This window comes from Vipera ursinii (genome assembly GCF_947247035.1).
Source record: "Vipera ursinii genome assembly, chromosome: 4".
Classification (NCBI taxonomy): domain Eukaryota; kingdom Metazoa; phylum Chordata; class Lepidosauria; order Squamata; family Viperidae; genus Vipera; species Vipera ursinii.
In genome coordinates, this window is record NC_139514.1 from 85,024,243 (window position 1) to 85,039,546 (window position 15,304).

A 15,304-nucleotide genomic window follows, 5' to 3' on the forward strand; every position below is an offset into this window, starting at 1 on the left:
GTTCCAAACGCAAGCAGTGGTGGCAGAACTCAATTCAATTAACGGGATCTTTGAGAAGGGTGGAATGTGGTGTAGCAGGAAGATGCCATAGAGTGATACTGCAAAACAGAGCTCTATGCTGCCATTCACCTTATCAGGCAATTGCTATTTCCTGCCAACTTTTGAAAGCCTGTCCAGGTAGCTGTTGTCTTCCAGATGATTATTAGGAGAAATCGGGCAGTCAGAGAAAGGGGAAGATAACAGCTTAGCTGCTGGCTTAGCCAGTCAGTTTGGTCCAAGTTCTGACAATAGTCCAGCTTTGTTGGAAGAGTTGCAAATGTAAGGGTTTTTACAAGCTTCAGGTGTCAGTGCTCTCTTCTATAATACTTGCCTCAGACTATTGCTGCCCAGCTGCCCGCCATCCTGTCCAAAGATTCCTGAGACTATTTCCAGACCCTGCTGCTATTGGCCTAGAAGCCAACACTGTCACATTCTTACCTATGTCTTTCCAGCTGTGTAATCTCTGTACTCCCTGCTTCCCTCATAGGGCAACTGTCTCAAGTGTCTTTCTGCCTGATGTGTTCCATCCTGTCCACAAGCCATCCTGTCTTTAATGCTGCTGCCGTTGGCTTTAGACCCAATTCTGCAACTCTTCTGCCTGCCTCTTTCCTTCCTTATTTACCTCATGGACTTAATTCATGCTTTGCTGATCTCTCCCCATATCCTTTCTACAGATACCTTCCTTATACTACTTCTAAGTACTATTGTGTTTGCTGATCTTGGGTCTGGCTCTAGAAAGTGTGTGCCTGCTTGCCCTCATTCTCTTTGCGGACCACTGCTAAGGTTGTTCTGCCCCACCCCTCCTAACTCACTGCCTGGTTCTGCTGTTGATGGTCTTGGGTTCAATTTCGCCCTCCTTCCTCCCCTCTCTGCAACTACGTTCCTTCCCTTCTCACAATATGAACTTAATCAGGTGTATTATTGAAACTGAATTTTTATCACATTGTACAAGACAACAGTACCAGGAAAAGGAACAACAGCCTAATAATCTTATTAATTTAAGACTTATCAAATTATATTTCAAAGAAATGTGCTTTCAGGAGCAATTGAATACAGTCCAGACAGGAAAAGGTTCACATATACAGTGCTGTGCTTGATGGTTCCTTTGCCACATGCAGAAAAACTTACAAATGCAAAATCTTTAGCAAAAAGCACAATTTATTGTACAACTTCTCTACACTTTTTGAACAAGATTTTATTATATGTAGCATCTGAAGCATTTGTTCAGATTTCCCACCACTCCCAACCAAATTGAAGGAAGTATATTTCTGAGAGGTCTTTTTGTTTGTTTATGGTCAATAGTCAGAAAATGATTGCAAACCAAATATACAGGTTTCTATTGTTATTTTCAATTTCTGATTTATTTTAAAAATTTGTCAGGTAGAGAATGAAAATGAAGAATTTAGCCTGTCAAAACAAGATAAAAAGAAGAAGGGCAAGAATAAAATGGCTAGCTTAGAGGAGGAAGATGGCAGTGAAGAAATGGAGGACAAAGAAAAAAAATCTAAAAAGTCCCTTAAACCCAAGAAAGAACTACTCTCCGGGAGTGATGATGATGATTTTGAATGGAAAAAAAGGAAAGGAAAAGTTCAGAAATCAGGTAATAAGTACGAATTTTCTGAAGAAGATGAAGCTGGCATTGTGAAGAAGAGCAGAGAGCAGGCACAATACGTGTCGTCTGGTGAAAATGAAGGTGAATTGGATGAAGGCTCACAGGCAAAAAAGGGGCAGAAGAAAAACCAGAGGGCAAAACTAGTGGCTGAGACTGAAAGCGGAGATGACATGGATAACTCTTCATTTAAAATCAAAACTGTGGCTCAGAAGAAGGCAGAAAAAAAAGAACGAGAAAAGAAAAAACGGGAGGAGGAGAAGGCTAAACTAAGGAAACAGAAGGAAAAAGAAGACTTGGAAGCTAATAAAGAACAGGCAAAGCTGAAGAAGACTGACAAAGGAACTGCATCAGATCAGCTGTCAACATCTGCCACTGTGGAAAAGGGAGAGACTCCAGAAGTAGCAGAAGGTTAGTAACATTTGGGAAATATGTGAGAAGCAGATTTTTAAAAAATTTTATACTTGGTTTCTCAACAAAATAAGTAGTGATAAAAGTGTCCCAGAGCAGACTATTAAAGCGTTTAGTCTTGTAATATGCCAAGAAATATTAACATATACAGTTGATCGGTCTTTATAGCACTATCCTCAAATCTTTTCACATTTGACCATCAGCAAATGATACCACTCTGATTTTATATGTACATTGAGAAATTGGGTTTGCTTGTGAAAGACATACTTAGGAAGAAGATTTATAGTCCTTTTTTGGTTATTAGAATTTTGCAGGTTTCAGTGTGTAACCTAATGAATGGCACTAATTATAGTTTGGACTCATTCTTGACTCATCACTTACCTTTTTAAACCTATTCTGTGGTTAAAATTAATTGAACGCTGCCTAGTTATTCATATTGCTGACCTGATAGTTTATTCAATTCAATTTATTAAATACCAAGTATTTAAGCGTGCCTAACTTTTGTTACTTTTTAAGTTTTTATACAGAATTATGTCTGGTGCTTCAGCAATTAACTTTCTTTTTTAGTTAATGATAATGAAGGTGAGAAAAAGAAAAAGGATAAAGACAAAAAGAAAAAGAAAGGAGAGAAAGATGAAAAGGAGAAAGAGAAAAAAAAAGGTCCCAGTAAGGCCACAGTTAAAGCAATGCAAGAAGCCTTGGCTAAACTGAAAGAAGAGGAGGAAAGGGCAAAGAGGGAAGAAGAAGAACGTATCAGACAACTTGAAGAGCTAGAAGCCAAACGTAAAGAAGAGGTATTACATTTTTTCCTATAGATTGAGAAGACTGGCTTGTCTCTACGTTTTTGGCTTTGAAAGGCAAAGATACTCAGAATCAGTGGTGGGATTCAAATATGTGAACAACCGGTTCTCTGTGTAGATGCCACTTCCGGACCTGGGCAACAAAAAATTAGCTACCGGTTCTGCCGAAGTGGTGTGAACCGGCTGAATCCCACCACTGCTCAGATCCTTTGCCATGTAATTTTTTTTTCTGTATTGAAAATCATTAAGCTATTGGTATAATTAATCCTGATTTTTGTTGTTGAATTACATGTTAGTATATTTGTAATGCAATGCTGTATACATTTACTTAAAGTGAAATCTAAATCAGACTCCCCACTGAAGGTGTGCAGCATTACAACCTTATCATGCCAAGTTCCAACCATGTGCACTGGAAGCAGTGGTGGGATTCAAATATATGAACAACCGGTTCTCTGTTTGGACGCCGCTTCCAGAAGTCCATTCTGGGCCTGGGCAACAAAAAATTAGCTACCGGTTCTGCCGAAGTGGTCCGAACTGGCTGAATCCCACCACTGACTGGAAGTCATAAAGTGGCTAAAACTTGATTTTTGTAGGAACGCTTGGAACAAGAAAAAAAGGAAAGGAAAAAACAAAAAGAAAAGGAGAGGAAAGAACGTTTGAAGAAGGAAGGAAAGCTTCTAACCAAATCTCAAAGAGAATCCAAAGCCAGGGCAGAGGCCACTCTTAAGTTGCTGCAAGCACAGGGTAAGGATTGCTCTTTATATTAATTTTCTAATTTTCATCCTGTTCAGGGTAAAATATCATACATGTTTCATTAGAATATGGTTATTAGGATAGCACAGGGTCATTTTAATGGAAATGCTGTAACTCTTGCAATTCTTATTTGTATTGTGTAAAGTATTAAGTCAAAATACTGCAATTCTATACTTTTTATTCAGAATGGCCTCCAATGAATTAAGTGAAAATTTATTACTGACAAAATCTGCTTCAGATCAAGTTGTACAATTGTAAATGAGCGTCTGCGATCATGTTTAAACAATCCTATTTTATTTTAGTAAGCCAAAGTACAAATAAGCTCTGCGCTTTTATGTGTAGTTCTTTGTTGCCATTCAGGTCATCTTTTTTTTCTTCAGCTCTACTTCATTTAGCATACAGATTAGAAACTATTGTTATTACCTGATGTTTTCTGTATTTTTTCCACTGAATTTAAGGTGTAAGTACTATTAATATTTATTATTCAATAATAGAAATACTAGTGTAAAATCAAAACACTAGCAGATTAACTGATCCATAATGAAAGTCCTAAGTCTCAATCTAGACATACTGTATTTGGGTCAAGATGTTTGTCCTCAAATTTTATCCTATTTTGTTAATTTCAAAATTCAATCCCTTGTCATTTTTTTGTTTAATGTACAGGTGTGGAGGTGCCATCCAAAGATTCAGTACCAAAAAAAAGACCCATTTATGAAGACAAAAAGAAAAAAAAGCAACAGCAACAAGAAAACAAAGAAGGTAATGATTTTGTTTATGAATAACTGTAAACACAGAAAAAGGTTAAAAATCAAGAAGAGAAGATTAAATCATTTCATTCACTACTTTCTGTGCTTCCACGTATCTCCTTTCATACATCTTTATAGAGCAAAGGATAGTCTTTAGTGGGTTGTGCCGTCCAGTGAGAGGTCCATCAGGAGAATCTCTTTTGCACAAAGTGCTTAAATACCAGAGATGTCCTGCTGGTGAATTCCTGCACCAGGTGGGGGATTGAACCAGATAATCTCTAAGGTCTCTTCCACCCTACCCTACCCCTATCATTCTATGATTCAATAAATTCATGACTGACTTAAAATATTAATGCAAGAATCTGAGATGTTCCAGATAGGTTTGTACAAAGTGATGGTTCATTCCTTTTCTGCTTTCATATTAGATAAATTGAAAAGTAAAATATATGTCATGATCAGTAAAAGTTTTTTCTTTACTATGTGCTTGTATCAGAATAAATTGGAATTTCATAGGATAATGAATATAATTTAGCCATGCAACAAAAGCATTGAAAAGTTCTCTGCCTTTTAAAAATGATTGATTAATTTTGTGTAGAATGTTTCTGATTTATAGTAAATTGACATGATTTATATTCTTAATAATTAGGATGCTATTTCTATGTTTTTATGTATCTACAGGTATTTTAAACTTATTTTCATTCTTACATCCTGCGCCAGCCATTAATGCATAAATTAATTAATCAAATGGATATTACTGCAGAGACCACATGCATTATAATTTACTGTGCTTACAGTGTAGGGAAGTCTGCATTAAATAGTGAGTCCTTTGTCAAATGGACTTCCCTTAGAGCAGACATGTCAAACACAAGGCCCAGGGGCCGGATGCGGCCCGCTAAGTAGTTTCATGTGGCCCACGAAGCCATCCTGGAAACAGTGAGGGAACGGCCCCCACTACCTTGGCCCTGGCCCAGAGACCCTCCTTTTGCCAGAGACCCTCAGATCTGTCCCACTCCTGCCCAGGCCCCCATAGGCACCCTTGATGCCAACGATGTAGAGCTGGCCACGCCCACCCAGTAGGCCATATGCACTCTAGCCACGCCCACCCAGTAGGCCACACCCACCCTGGCCACACCCACCCAGCCCCCTGAGGGCAACCGCAATGCTGATGCGGCCCTCAATGAAATTGAGTTTGACATCCCTGCCTTAGAGGCTGTGGTTATTGGATATCTTAGAAGCATAAATATTGTTTTTTAGGCTAATTGAATGTATGTAAGTATGGCTGAAGGAGCTTTGTTCTTGAACAATGACATGAATTTAAAATAGCCATAACTAATAATTTTAAATTGCATTTTTAGAAATTACAGAATTGGCATCCCCAGTGGAAGAAACTGCAGAAACAGTTGTACCAGAAAAAGAGGAGATTAATCTTCAAGCTAAACCAGGTCAGTTCTAAACTGAGCATTCAGTCTTTCATTATATCATAATCAGCTCTTTGTGGTACCCTCATTTAATTTCCTTAAATTAATCTCTGTGTGAGGCTATTCTATGATCTTTATGAAAAATTTTCAAATGTTTACATTCAGCCAGTAAGAAATTAGTTTAATGCCCAGTAAGCTATGAAGCAAACTTTGTTGCATAGAAAAATCTATCATTGTTTAGTTTCAGAAGAAAAAGAGGAAGAACCTGAAGATGCAGGATTAGATGACTGGGAAGCTATGGCCAGTGATGAAGAAAGAGAAAAAGGTAAATTTTTGAAAAAGAACGGAATATTACAAGGAATGTGAGAATGTGTTTGTTTTCATTAAAGCCTTGGCTTGTTTTTCTAGTAAGGGAAAGTAAGCAACCAGTGTAAACATGATTCAAATGGTATTTCAAACTGGTTTTTTTTATTGAAAAGTTTTAACATACAGTTTATCTTTAACAATCCCCCCTCCCCCTCCCCTCCCCCTCCCTCTCCCCCCTCCCCCCCTCCCCCCCCGACTTCCCAGAGCTAAATACAAGGTATATATATATAAAAAAACAATCATAAACAACCATATACTAAAAACCATAAACTCTAAAATCCATCACTCTCTAGCTTATATAGGATAAAACAAACCTTAGTAATATTAAATATATATAGAAAAGCTAAAATAGAAAAAGAAAAAAAAGAAAGAAGACTTATTCAAATGCTACATGAAACTTCTTAACCCTATACTTGTTCTGGATAAACTCAATCCATTTTCTCCATTCCATAATATAACGTTCTTGCGAGTGATCTTTCAAATAAGCCGAAATCTTCGCCATTTCTGCCAGGTCGGAGACCTTTAAAGTCCACTCTTCTATGGTCGGCAGTTCCTCTTTCTTCCAATACTGACCTATCAAAAGTCTTGCTGCCGTAATTACATTTAACATCAATTTAGTGTCCACAACCGTAGCATCCGTAATTATTCCCAACAAGAAAAGTTGCGGACAAAACTTTATCCTTTGCTTAAAAATCTTCTGCATATTCCACCAAATTTTTATCCAGAAAACCTTGATCTTTTTACAAGTCCACCATACATGAAAATATGTTGCATCTTCATCACCACATCTCCAGCATTTTGGCTGATAATTCGGATACATACTTGCAAGCTTTTTAGGATCTAGATGCCATCTATAAAACATTTTATAAAAGTTCTCTCTTAAATTTTGAGCTTGTGTAAATTTTACGTTCCTCACCCAAATCTTTTCCCACGTGTCCATTGTGATAACTTCCTGGATATTTTGGGCCCATTTTATCATACAATCCTTAACAAGTTCTGTTTCTGAATCAATCTCTATCAATGCAAGATATATCCGTTTAATATGTGCTGGACCCTGATTTCTAATTTGCTTTATCAGATTTTCATCAGTCATTGTGAAACCATTTTTCTGATCTTCTTTCCACCTGGCCCGTAGCTGAGTATATTGAAACCAATTTTGAACAATCTTCTCGTCCCGCAAGAGACTATATGGCTTCAAACACCAAACATTTCTTTCCAAGCTTAGAATCTCCTTGTATGTAGTCACATCATGTTTGAAACCAGCATGTATATTTTCTATTGCTTGTTTTGGAATTGCCCACAATGGTATCTTACAATCTAACTTATGTCTGTACTTCTTCCAAACTCTCAGCAATGCCTGTCTTAAAATATGCACTCTAAACACATTATCTACCTTCTTATCATACAACAAATATGCATGCCAGCCAAACAGCAAGTCGTGGCCCTCAAGATTTAATAATCTCTCTTGTGTCAAATTAATCCAATCACTTATACCTGCTAACGCAGCAGCTTCATAATATAATTTAAAATTAGGCATTTTAAGACCACCTCTTTCACAAGTATCCTGCATAATCTTAAGTTTAACTCGTGGCCTTTTCCCTGCCCAAACAAATTTGTTGATACCTCTCTGCCATTCCTCCAAATTAGAATCTTTCTTAAGAACCGGTATCATTTGAAATAAAAATAAAAATTTAGGCAGGACATTCATTTTTACTGCTGCGATTCGCCCCAACAAAGACAATTGCAGTTTTTCCCAACTCTCCATTTCTTTTTGGATTTTTCCCCATAATTTTTCATAGTTATTTTTATATAATTTTGTATTAGAGGGCGACAAAAACACCCCCAAATATTTAACCCTTTTGACAATCTCAAATCCAGTTGACCCTTCTAAAAGGGCCTTTTGCGATGCTGTCATGTTTTTAGCCATAATTTTAGTTTTCTGTGCATTAACTTTAAATCCAGAAACCTTCCCATATTGCATTATTATCTCCATCAGGTCCACAACAGAACTCTCCGGCTGGGTCACTGTAACAACCAGATCGTCTGCGAACGCTCTCAATCTATAATCCTGATCTCTAATCTGTATACCCTTAATTCTTTCTGAATTTCGTATTTTTACCAATAATATCTCCAATGTTAACACAAATAACAAGGGCGATAACGGACACCCTTGCCTTGTGCCCTTCTCAATATTACATACTTCTGTCAGGCTATTGTTAACTATTATTCGGGCTGTTTGTTTTTGATATAATGCCCTGATTGGTTGCAAAAATTTATCCCCAAAATTCATTTTGTCTAAAACTTTCATCAAAAATTGCCAATTCAATTGATCAAAAGCTTTTTCAGCATCTAAAAAAATTAGCGCCGCAGGGATCTGGTTGTTCCTTTCCAAAAATTCCAACACATCTACTATATGCCTCACATTATTTTTCATTTGCCTACCACTAATAAACCCAGTTTGATCCCCATGAATCACCCGTTGCAGAACCCTCATCAATCTATTAGCCAACACCTTAGCAAATATCTTATAGTCTGTATTTAATAGTGATATCGGTCTATAGTTTTTAACTTGAGTAGCATCTTGGTCTTCCTTCGGAATCAAAGAGATAAAGGCAGTTCTCCAAGATGGAGGCACCTTTCCCCCTCTCTGGATTGTCTGGAACAATTCCTTTAACGGTTTAACCATCTCTAATTGTAAATTTTTGTAGTAGGCCGCAGTCAAACCATCTGTACCTGGCGCTTTGTCTACCTTCAACTCCTTAATTACTGTAAATATTTCTTCTTCTGTAATCAGTTGATTAATCTCCTCTTTTTGTACTTGTGTAAGCACCGGGATGCTAGCATTCTCCAAATATTCATCAATGTCCTTTTCATTAATCTTCTCAGCATATAATTTAGAATAAAAATCCACAAAGGCTTCCTTAATAAAATCCTGTTGAAACACCATTTTTCCCTTGTGTTCAATTTTGTCTATATTAGAAGCCCTCTGCTTTTTCCTTAGTCTATAAGCTAGCCATCTACCTGGCTTGTTAGCATTGCAAAAAGTATTATGCCTGGCAAACCTCAAATTGGTTGCCACTTGATCAGCCATTAATTTGTCAAATTGTCCTCTTAATAGCTTGATAGCCTCCTTAGTCTTCACATCCAATGGATTCAAAATCAAAGCATTCTCCTTTTCCTTAATTTCATTCTCCAATTGTTTCCTTCTAGCTTCCAACGTACGTCTTTATTTATTGTTCATATATATCAACACTCCTCTCATATAGGCCTTGCTAGCATCCCAGACCATATCCATAGAAGTATCCTTATTCATATTAATTTCAAAAAAATCCTTCATTCGCTGTTTACACTCTTCCACATTTTCCTGGTTTCTAAACAAATTCTCATTTACGCGCCACGAGCGCCTATCTCTGTTATCCTTATTAATCTCTAACCATACTGGGCTATGGTCAGAAATAGCTCTTGCACAAATCTTTATCTTCTTAATCCTAGAAAAGAAATCATTAGTCAGCAAAATAAAGTCGATCCTAGAAAAAGATTGATGTCTATCAGAAAAAAAAGTATAATCCTTTTCATGCGGGTGTGTGTCACGCCAAATGTCTCGCAATTCCAAATCATCCTTCATTTCAAAAAAAGACTTAGGCAGTCTGGCATGACACGGAATACGCTTAAAAAAACCAGCCTTATCCATCTGTACGTCCAAAACGCCATTCCAATCCCCCATAAAAATAAACGATTTGTAATCCAACTGAGTAAGCTTTGTGTGAAGTAAGCTAAAAAAGTCAGCCTGTTGTTGTTGTTGATTAGGAGCATACAGTCCAACTAAAAGCGTTTTTTTGCCTTCTAGCAACAAGTCAATCATTACGTATCTTCCATGCTTATCTGCTTCAATTAAGTTCGCTGTTATAGCACTTTTAATATAAACAACCACTCCATTTTTCTTATTCATTGCAGAGGCAACAAATTGCGTACCCAGTCTTGAGTTCAGTAAAAACTTTTGGTCCATAGCCCTAATATGCGTTTCTTGCAAGCATATAACATCAGTCTTAAATTGTTTTAAATATAAAAAAACTTTCTTTCTCTTCTGAGGCGAATTTAATCCATTAACATTCCAAGTCAAAAATTTAGTCGCCATTCTTATCGCCCCGAAGCTTTTGGAGCACCTCATCAATGGACCTGCCTCCTTTGGGCCGCGCTCCTCCCACTGTTTATTTATTTATTTTATTAGTTTTCCAATATTACAGTAGTATCTTTAAAAAGCAATGTGGTGTCTGGGTTACAATAGTTCCATTTCAGACAAATACATATTATTACAAATCTCCAAATTGTTGTAACCAATACTTCCTCTCTCTTTTTTCCTTTGATACATACTATCTCTTATCTAAATTAACATACTTCTCATAGCTATCCATCAGTCATTTAATAGTTTTCTTATATTTATCAATACTTTGCTATATTTTATATTTTAACATTCCATCTTTAAAACATCAAACACCTTATACATTTTTCTAGCTTTAATTTTACATTGATATTAAAATTAAACGTTTAAAATTTCTCATTCATATTGCTAAATAACCTCCTTTCTCTTTACAAAATTTTCTCCTATACCTAGTAATGTAATCCAGTTCTTATTTATCTCATTTCCATGTCAATATTAGTAGTACAATATTAGAATAGTAATCATTAGAATACCAATTGCAAGGAGGAGAAAGAGGAGGAGAATATAATATTCTTGTTTCTCATTTATAGTTTCCACATATTAAAAATTAACGTATTTTTCGGACCATAAGATGCACCTGACCATAAGGCGCACCCAGTTTTTAGAGCAGGAAAACAAGAAAAAAAATATTCTGAACCAAACGATTCACTTAGTGACTGTTCAAAGTTACGATGGCAGTGAAAAAAGTGACTTATGACCATTTTTCACACTTATGACCGTTGCAGCATCTCCAGGGTCATGTGATTTACATTTTGATGCTTGGCAATCGATTCATATTAATGATGGTCACATTTTTCCAGGGTCATGTGATCGCCTTTTGCAGCCTTCTGACAAGCAAAGTTAGTGGGGAAACCAGATTCACTTAACAATCATGTTACTAATTTAATTTCTCTCTCCTTCTCTTTCTCTCCCTCTCTCCCCCTTCCTCTTTCTTTCTCCTCTCTCTCCCTCTTTCTCTTTCTCTCTCTCTCTCCCTCTCCCTCTTTCTCTCTTTTTCTCTTTCCCTCTATTTCTCCCTCTTTCTCTCTCTCCCTCTATTTCCCTCCCTTTCTTTCTCTCTCCCTCTTTCTCTCCCTCTCTATTTTTGTCTTTCCCTCTATTTCTCCCTCTTTCTCTCTCCCTCTATTTCCCTCCCTCTTTCTTTCTCCTTGTCTCTCTCTCCCTCTTTCCCTTTCTTTCTCTCCCTCCCTCTTTCTCTCCCTCTATTCCTCTCCCTTTCTTTCTCCTTGTCCCTCCCTATTTCTTTCTCCTTCTCTCTCTCCCTCTCTTTCTCTCCCTCCCTCTCTCTCTCTCTTTCCCTCCCTCTCCCATTGTCCTTTCCTTCCTTCCTTTCTTCCTTCCCTCCCTCTTTGTCCTTCCCTCTCCGTGTTAGAGCAGTACCCGCGGAGGCGGCCCTGCGGCCCAGCTTTCTCTTGCAGAAAGCAAGCTGAAACGGAGCGAGGGAGATTGCCAGGAACGCGAATTGGCTGATCTCGCGCTGCTGCAATCTCCCTCGCTTGGTTTCAGCTTCCCTTGCTACAAGAGAAAGCAGGCTGAAACAGAGCGAGGGAGATTGCATCAGCGTGAGATCGGCCGATTCGCGTTCCTGGCAATCTCCCTCGCTCCGTTTCAGCCTGCTTTGTCGCAAGGGAAGCTGAAACCCAGCGAGGGAGATTGCAAGAGCGCGAGATCGGCGTTTCTCAGCACGTGCCGATTCGTGCTCCTGGCAGTCTCCCTTGCTTTCCACTTGCAGAGTTTGGGGCTGGCCATACGGATCACCTTCGGACCATAAGACGCACCCTCGTTTTCCTCCCCACTTTTGGAGGGGAAAAGTGTGTCTTATGGTCCAAAAAATACAGTAACCAAAATTTCTTCCGTTTCAACATTTAATACATCCTCTCATGTCACTACATCCAAGTATATTAGTTACGTTTTATCATTTTTAACATATATACATCTTAATCCATATCATTTAAGGAACTCAATATTTCAATGTTAGTATTCATACATCTGTGTTTTATTTTTTATTTTTTTTAATTAGTATTTTTATCTACTCATCAAAACAATCTCTTGTATTCCAAATACAGTCCTGTCTATTTTGGTATTATCTATTTCAGGCCTCTTAAGAATGTCCATATTTCTTCAATCTTATTCTTGCTTTCTTCCTTTGCCATGTCATTTTTCGCTTCTTTGCCTCAGGATCATCAAAGCATTCTTGTGTTGTTATATCATATTGAAGTGGCCCACTAGTTTCCACTTTTGAAGGATTGAGGAGTCTGTTAACAGCACCAAATCTTCTCATTATTTTCACCTCTTGATATAATTGTCCTGGTCTGAATAGATTTTTTTCCGCCTTTTTCCATTATAATCTTCAAAAGTCTGTATTTGTTGAATATTTAATTCTTCTGCCAATGTATTTGATTGTTCGATTTCTTCTGTTAATTTCTGTCCCAATAAAATATTAGTTGTAGTCACAGTTGAGTTTGTTTCTTCGAGATGCTTTCTAGTTCTTTTCCAAAAGCTCTTATTTCATCGCCAGCTGAAGAAAGGAACTGATAAGTTTGGTAAGATATTTCCCATATAGCATAGATTTGTTTTTGAAACTCTTCCATAGTGAAGTTTCACATCTGGTGTTCAAGGTTAATCTTATCTTGTTTTTCTTAAATATTTTCTTGATTTTTTTAAAGAGAAACTCAGATTGCAATTTCAGGTTTAGCCACCGGGTGTCCCCCAAACGCTTTGAAAATTCCTTTTAGTCCATTTCTTTTTTCAACTTTTTTTTAAAAAAATACTCCTGGGCTAGCTCACCGCTTATTTGAAGGGAGGGTTGAATTCCCCCCTCGCTCTTCACGGGGGAAGGTACTTAGCAGTTTATTTAGGTGAAAAGAAGAAGATTAAGGTATAAGAGAGGAATCTTACCCCTGACTCTTCCACGCTGCTTTAATGTTGCCTGATGGTAAGTTTGACTTCGGCTGTCTGCAGCCTAGTAACTGGCCATATTACTATGGCCAGTCTTTCATGTGCCGGTACGAAGGGAATGCAGGCACTAACAGGACGGTTGCGGCTCCCCTGCGTTTCTGCAAAAGCCCCTTCTATCTGGACACCCCTCCAAGGCGGCTCTTCGGCCCTTTTAGGACCCCCCACCAATGTGAAACTGGATGTGGAAGACGAGAGCCATCCTCCAGACGTCTATGTTGGCTGACCTGGCAAACCGGAAGTGTCAAACTGTTTATATGTTGCTTGTTTTTCTGTTAATATTTAGCACTTTAGTAATTTGTAAAAATTATCTAGCTTTCCAACTGGGTGAGAAGGTCTAACAAGATTTTCTGTAGTGGGAACATAACCAAGAAAAGAATAAACAGTCTCTTGACTTTTTGATGCACTGTTGCCCCTTTGCATATGTGTCAGGTCAAGGGAAATGAGTCTGCAATGTATTTATTACATATTTTATATGTTGCTGGAAGAATTGTTGCTCAAAAGAATTCTCAGTGATATGCAACATTACCTACAAATACCTGGGCAAGGCAGAGTTGTGTGAACCAAATTAGAATCAGAATAACAGAATTGGAAGGGACCTTGGAGAACTTCTAGTCCAACCACCTGCTCAGGCAGGAAATCCTATACCATTTCAGACAAATGGTTGTCCAGTCTCTTCTTTAAAAATTCCAGTGTTGGGGCATTCACCGCTTCTGGAGGCAGGTTGTTCCACTGGTTAATAGTTCTAACTGAGGAAATTTCTCTTTAGTTCTATGTCATATTAAGTAACTTGTATTTCTTCATCAGAGAGAAAAACTGTCCATATTGAAGTCAAAGAACAAAATGAAGATGAGGATGAAGATGAAGATGATGAGGATATGGAAGAGAGTGAAGATTCTGAAGAAGGAGAAAGTGAAGGAAGTGAAGAAGATAAAACTTCAGACGAAAAAGAATCGGAGCCACCAGTTGCTGCAAAACAGTCTGTAGAAAAAAAGCTAAATAAAGAAATAAGTTCAGATTCAGAGTATGAATCGGATGATGATCGCACTAAAGAAGAACGTTCATATGACAACGCTAAACGTCGAATTGAGGTAGTTGAACATTTTCTCAAACAGCATTTTTTGCTTTTCCCCATGAACTGGAGAAGGCTCTGCATTTCAGCCAGAATTATTGCCTTTTGATACAGAATTATAGTATGTAACTAAATATAAACATCTGTTTATGATGTCAACTAGCATATAACTTGAGGTTTATTTTAAAAAGAAAGCTAAAAAACATCGGGGATATTGCATTGGTCTTTAAAATATTTGAATCCTCAAATCTGACTTGTTTGCATTTCATTTTGTTCTTTATTAATGGGTGAAACTTACTCTCAGTTTTTAATTTTAGAAACGTCGAATTGAAAATAATAAAAATGTAAATACTGAGAAACTACGAGCACCTGTTATTTGTGTGCTGGGACATGTAGATACAGGAAAAACAAAAATCCTCGATAAGGTAAGTCCAGATAAAGCAGTAGCTTGCAAACTGTTGGCTTTTACTTAAATTGAACACTTGTAGTAGTTGGGAACTGCTTAATATTATATAATAATGATTCTGGTGTATTTCATACAGCTTCGTCATACTCATGTGCAAGACAGTGAGGCAGGTGGCATCACTCAGCAGATTGGGGCAACTAATGTTCCTCTGGAAGCCATTAATGAACAAGCAAAGATGGTGAAAACTGTAAGTAGGAGTCTTTCAGCCCCTTAGGTGCCTTTCATATAATACTATTAACTTGATACATAGAATTGAATTACTTACCTTATAGAGGTTTTTATGTTTATTGTATTATTCAATTGTAATTTTGCAAATGTCAGCAAAGATGGAGCTCACAATAATTTGGATGCTGCACTTAGCAATAAAAGCACCTTATGATCTTAAAATTATCTCAATTATCATAATCTAATAATTGAAAGTTACTCAATTGTTAACCTGTATATTAATAG

General features: G+C 37.4%; 1 protein-coding gene across 3 annotated transcripts in view; it reads left to right on the forward strand.

The window, feature by feature from the left end:
* Positions 1-15,304, forward strand: part of EIF5B (eukaryotic translation initiation factor 5B) — a 41,568-nt gene that overhangs the window by 12,957 nt on the left and 13,307 nt on the right. For all 3 annotated transcript variants that reach the window (XM_083362960.1, XM_083362961.1, XM_083362962.1), the window contains 9 exons: positions 1,420-2,059; positions 2,627-2,853; positions 3,453-3,603; positions 4,276-4,371; positions 5,714-5,800; positions 6,018-6,101; positions 14,124-14,407; positions 14,706-14,813; positions 14,931-15,041. In XM_083362960.1, the coding sequence (XP_083219086.1) occupies positions 1,420-2,059; positions 2,627-2,853; positions 3,453-3,603; positions 4,276-4,371; positions 5,714-5,800; positions 6,018-6,101; positions 14,124-14,407; positions 14,706-14,813; positions 14,931-15,041 (1,788 nt within the window). The remainder of the gene's footprint in view (positions 1-1,419; positions 2,060-2,626; positions 2,854-3,452; positions 3,604-4,275; positions 4,372-5,713; positions 5,801-6,017; positions 6,102-14,123; positions 14,408-14,705; positions 14,814-14,930; positions 15,042-15,304) is intronic.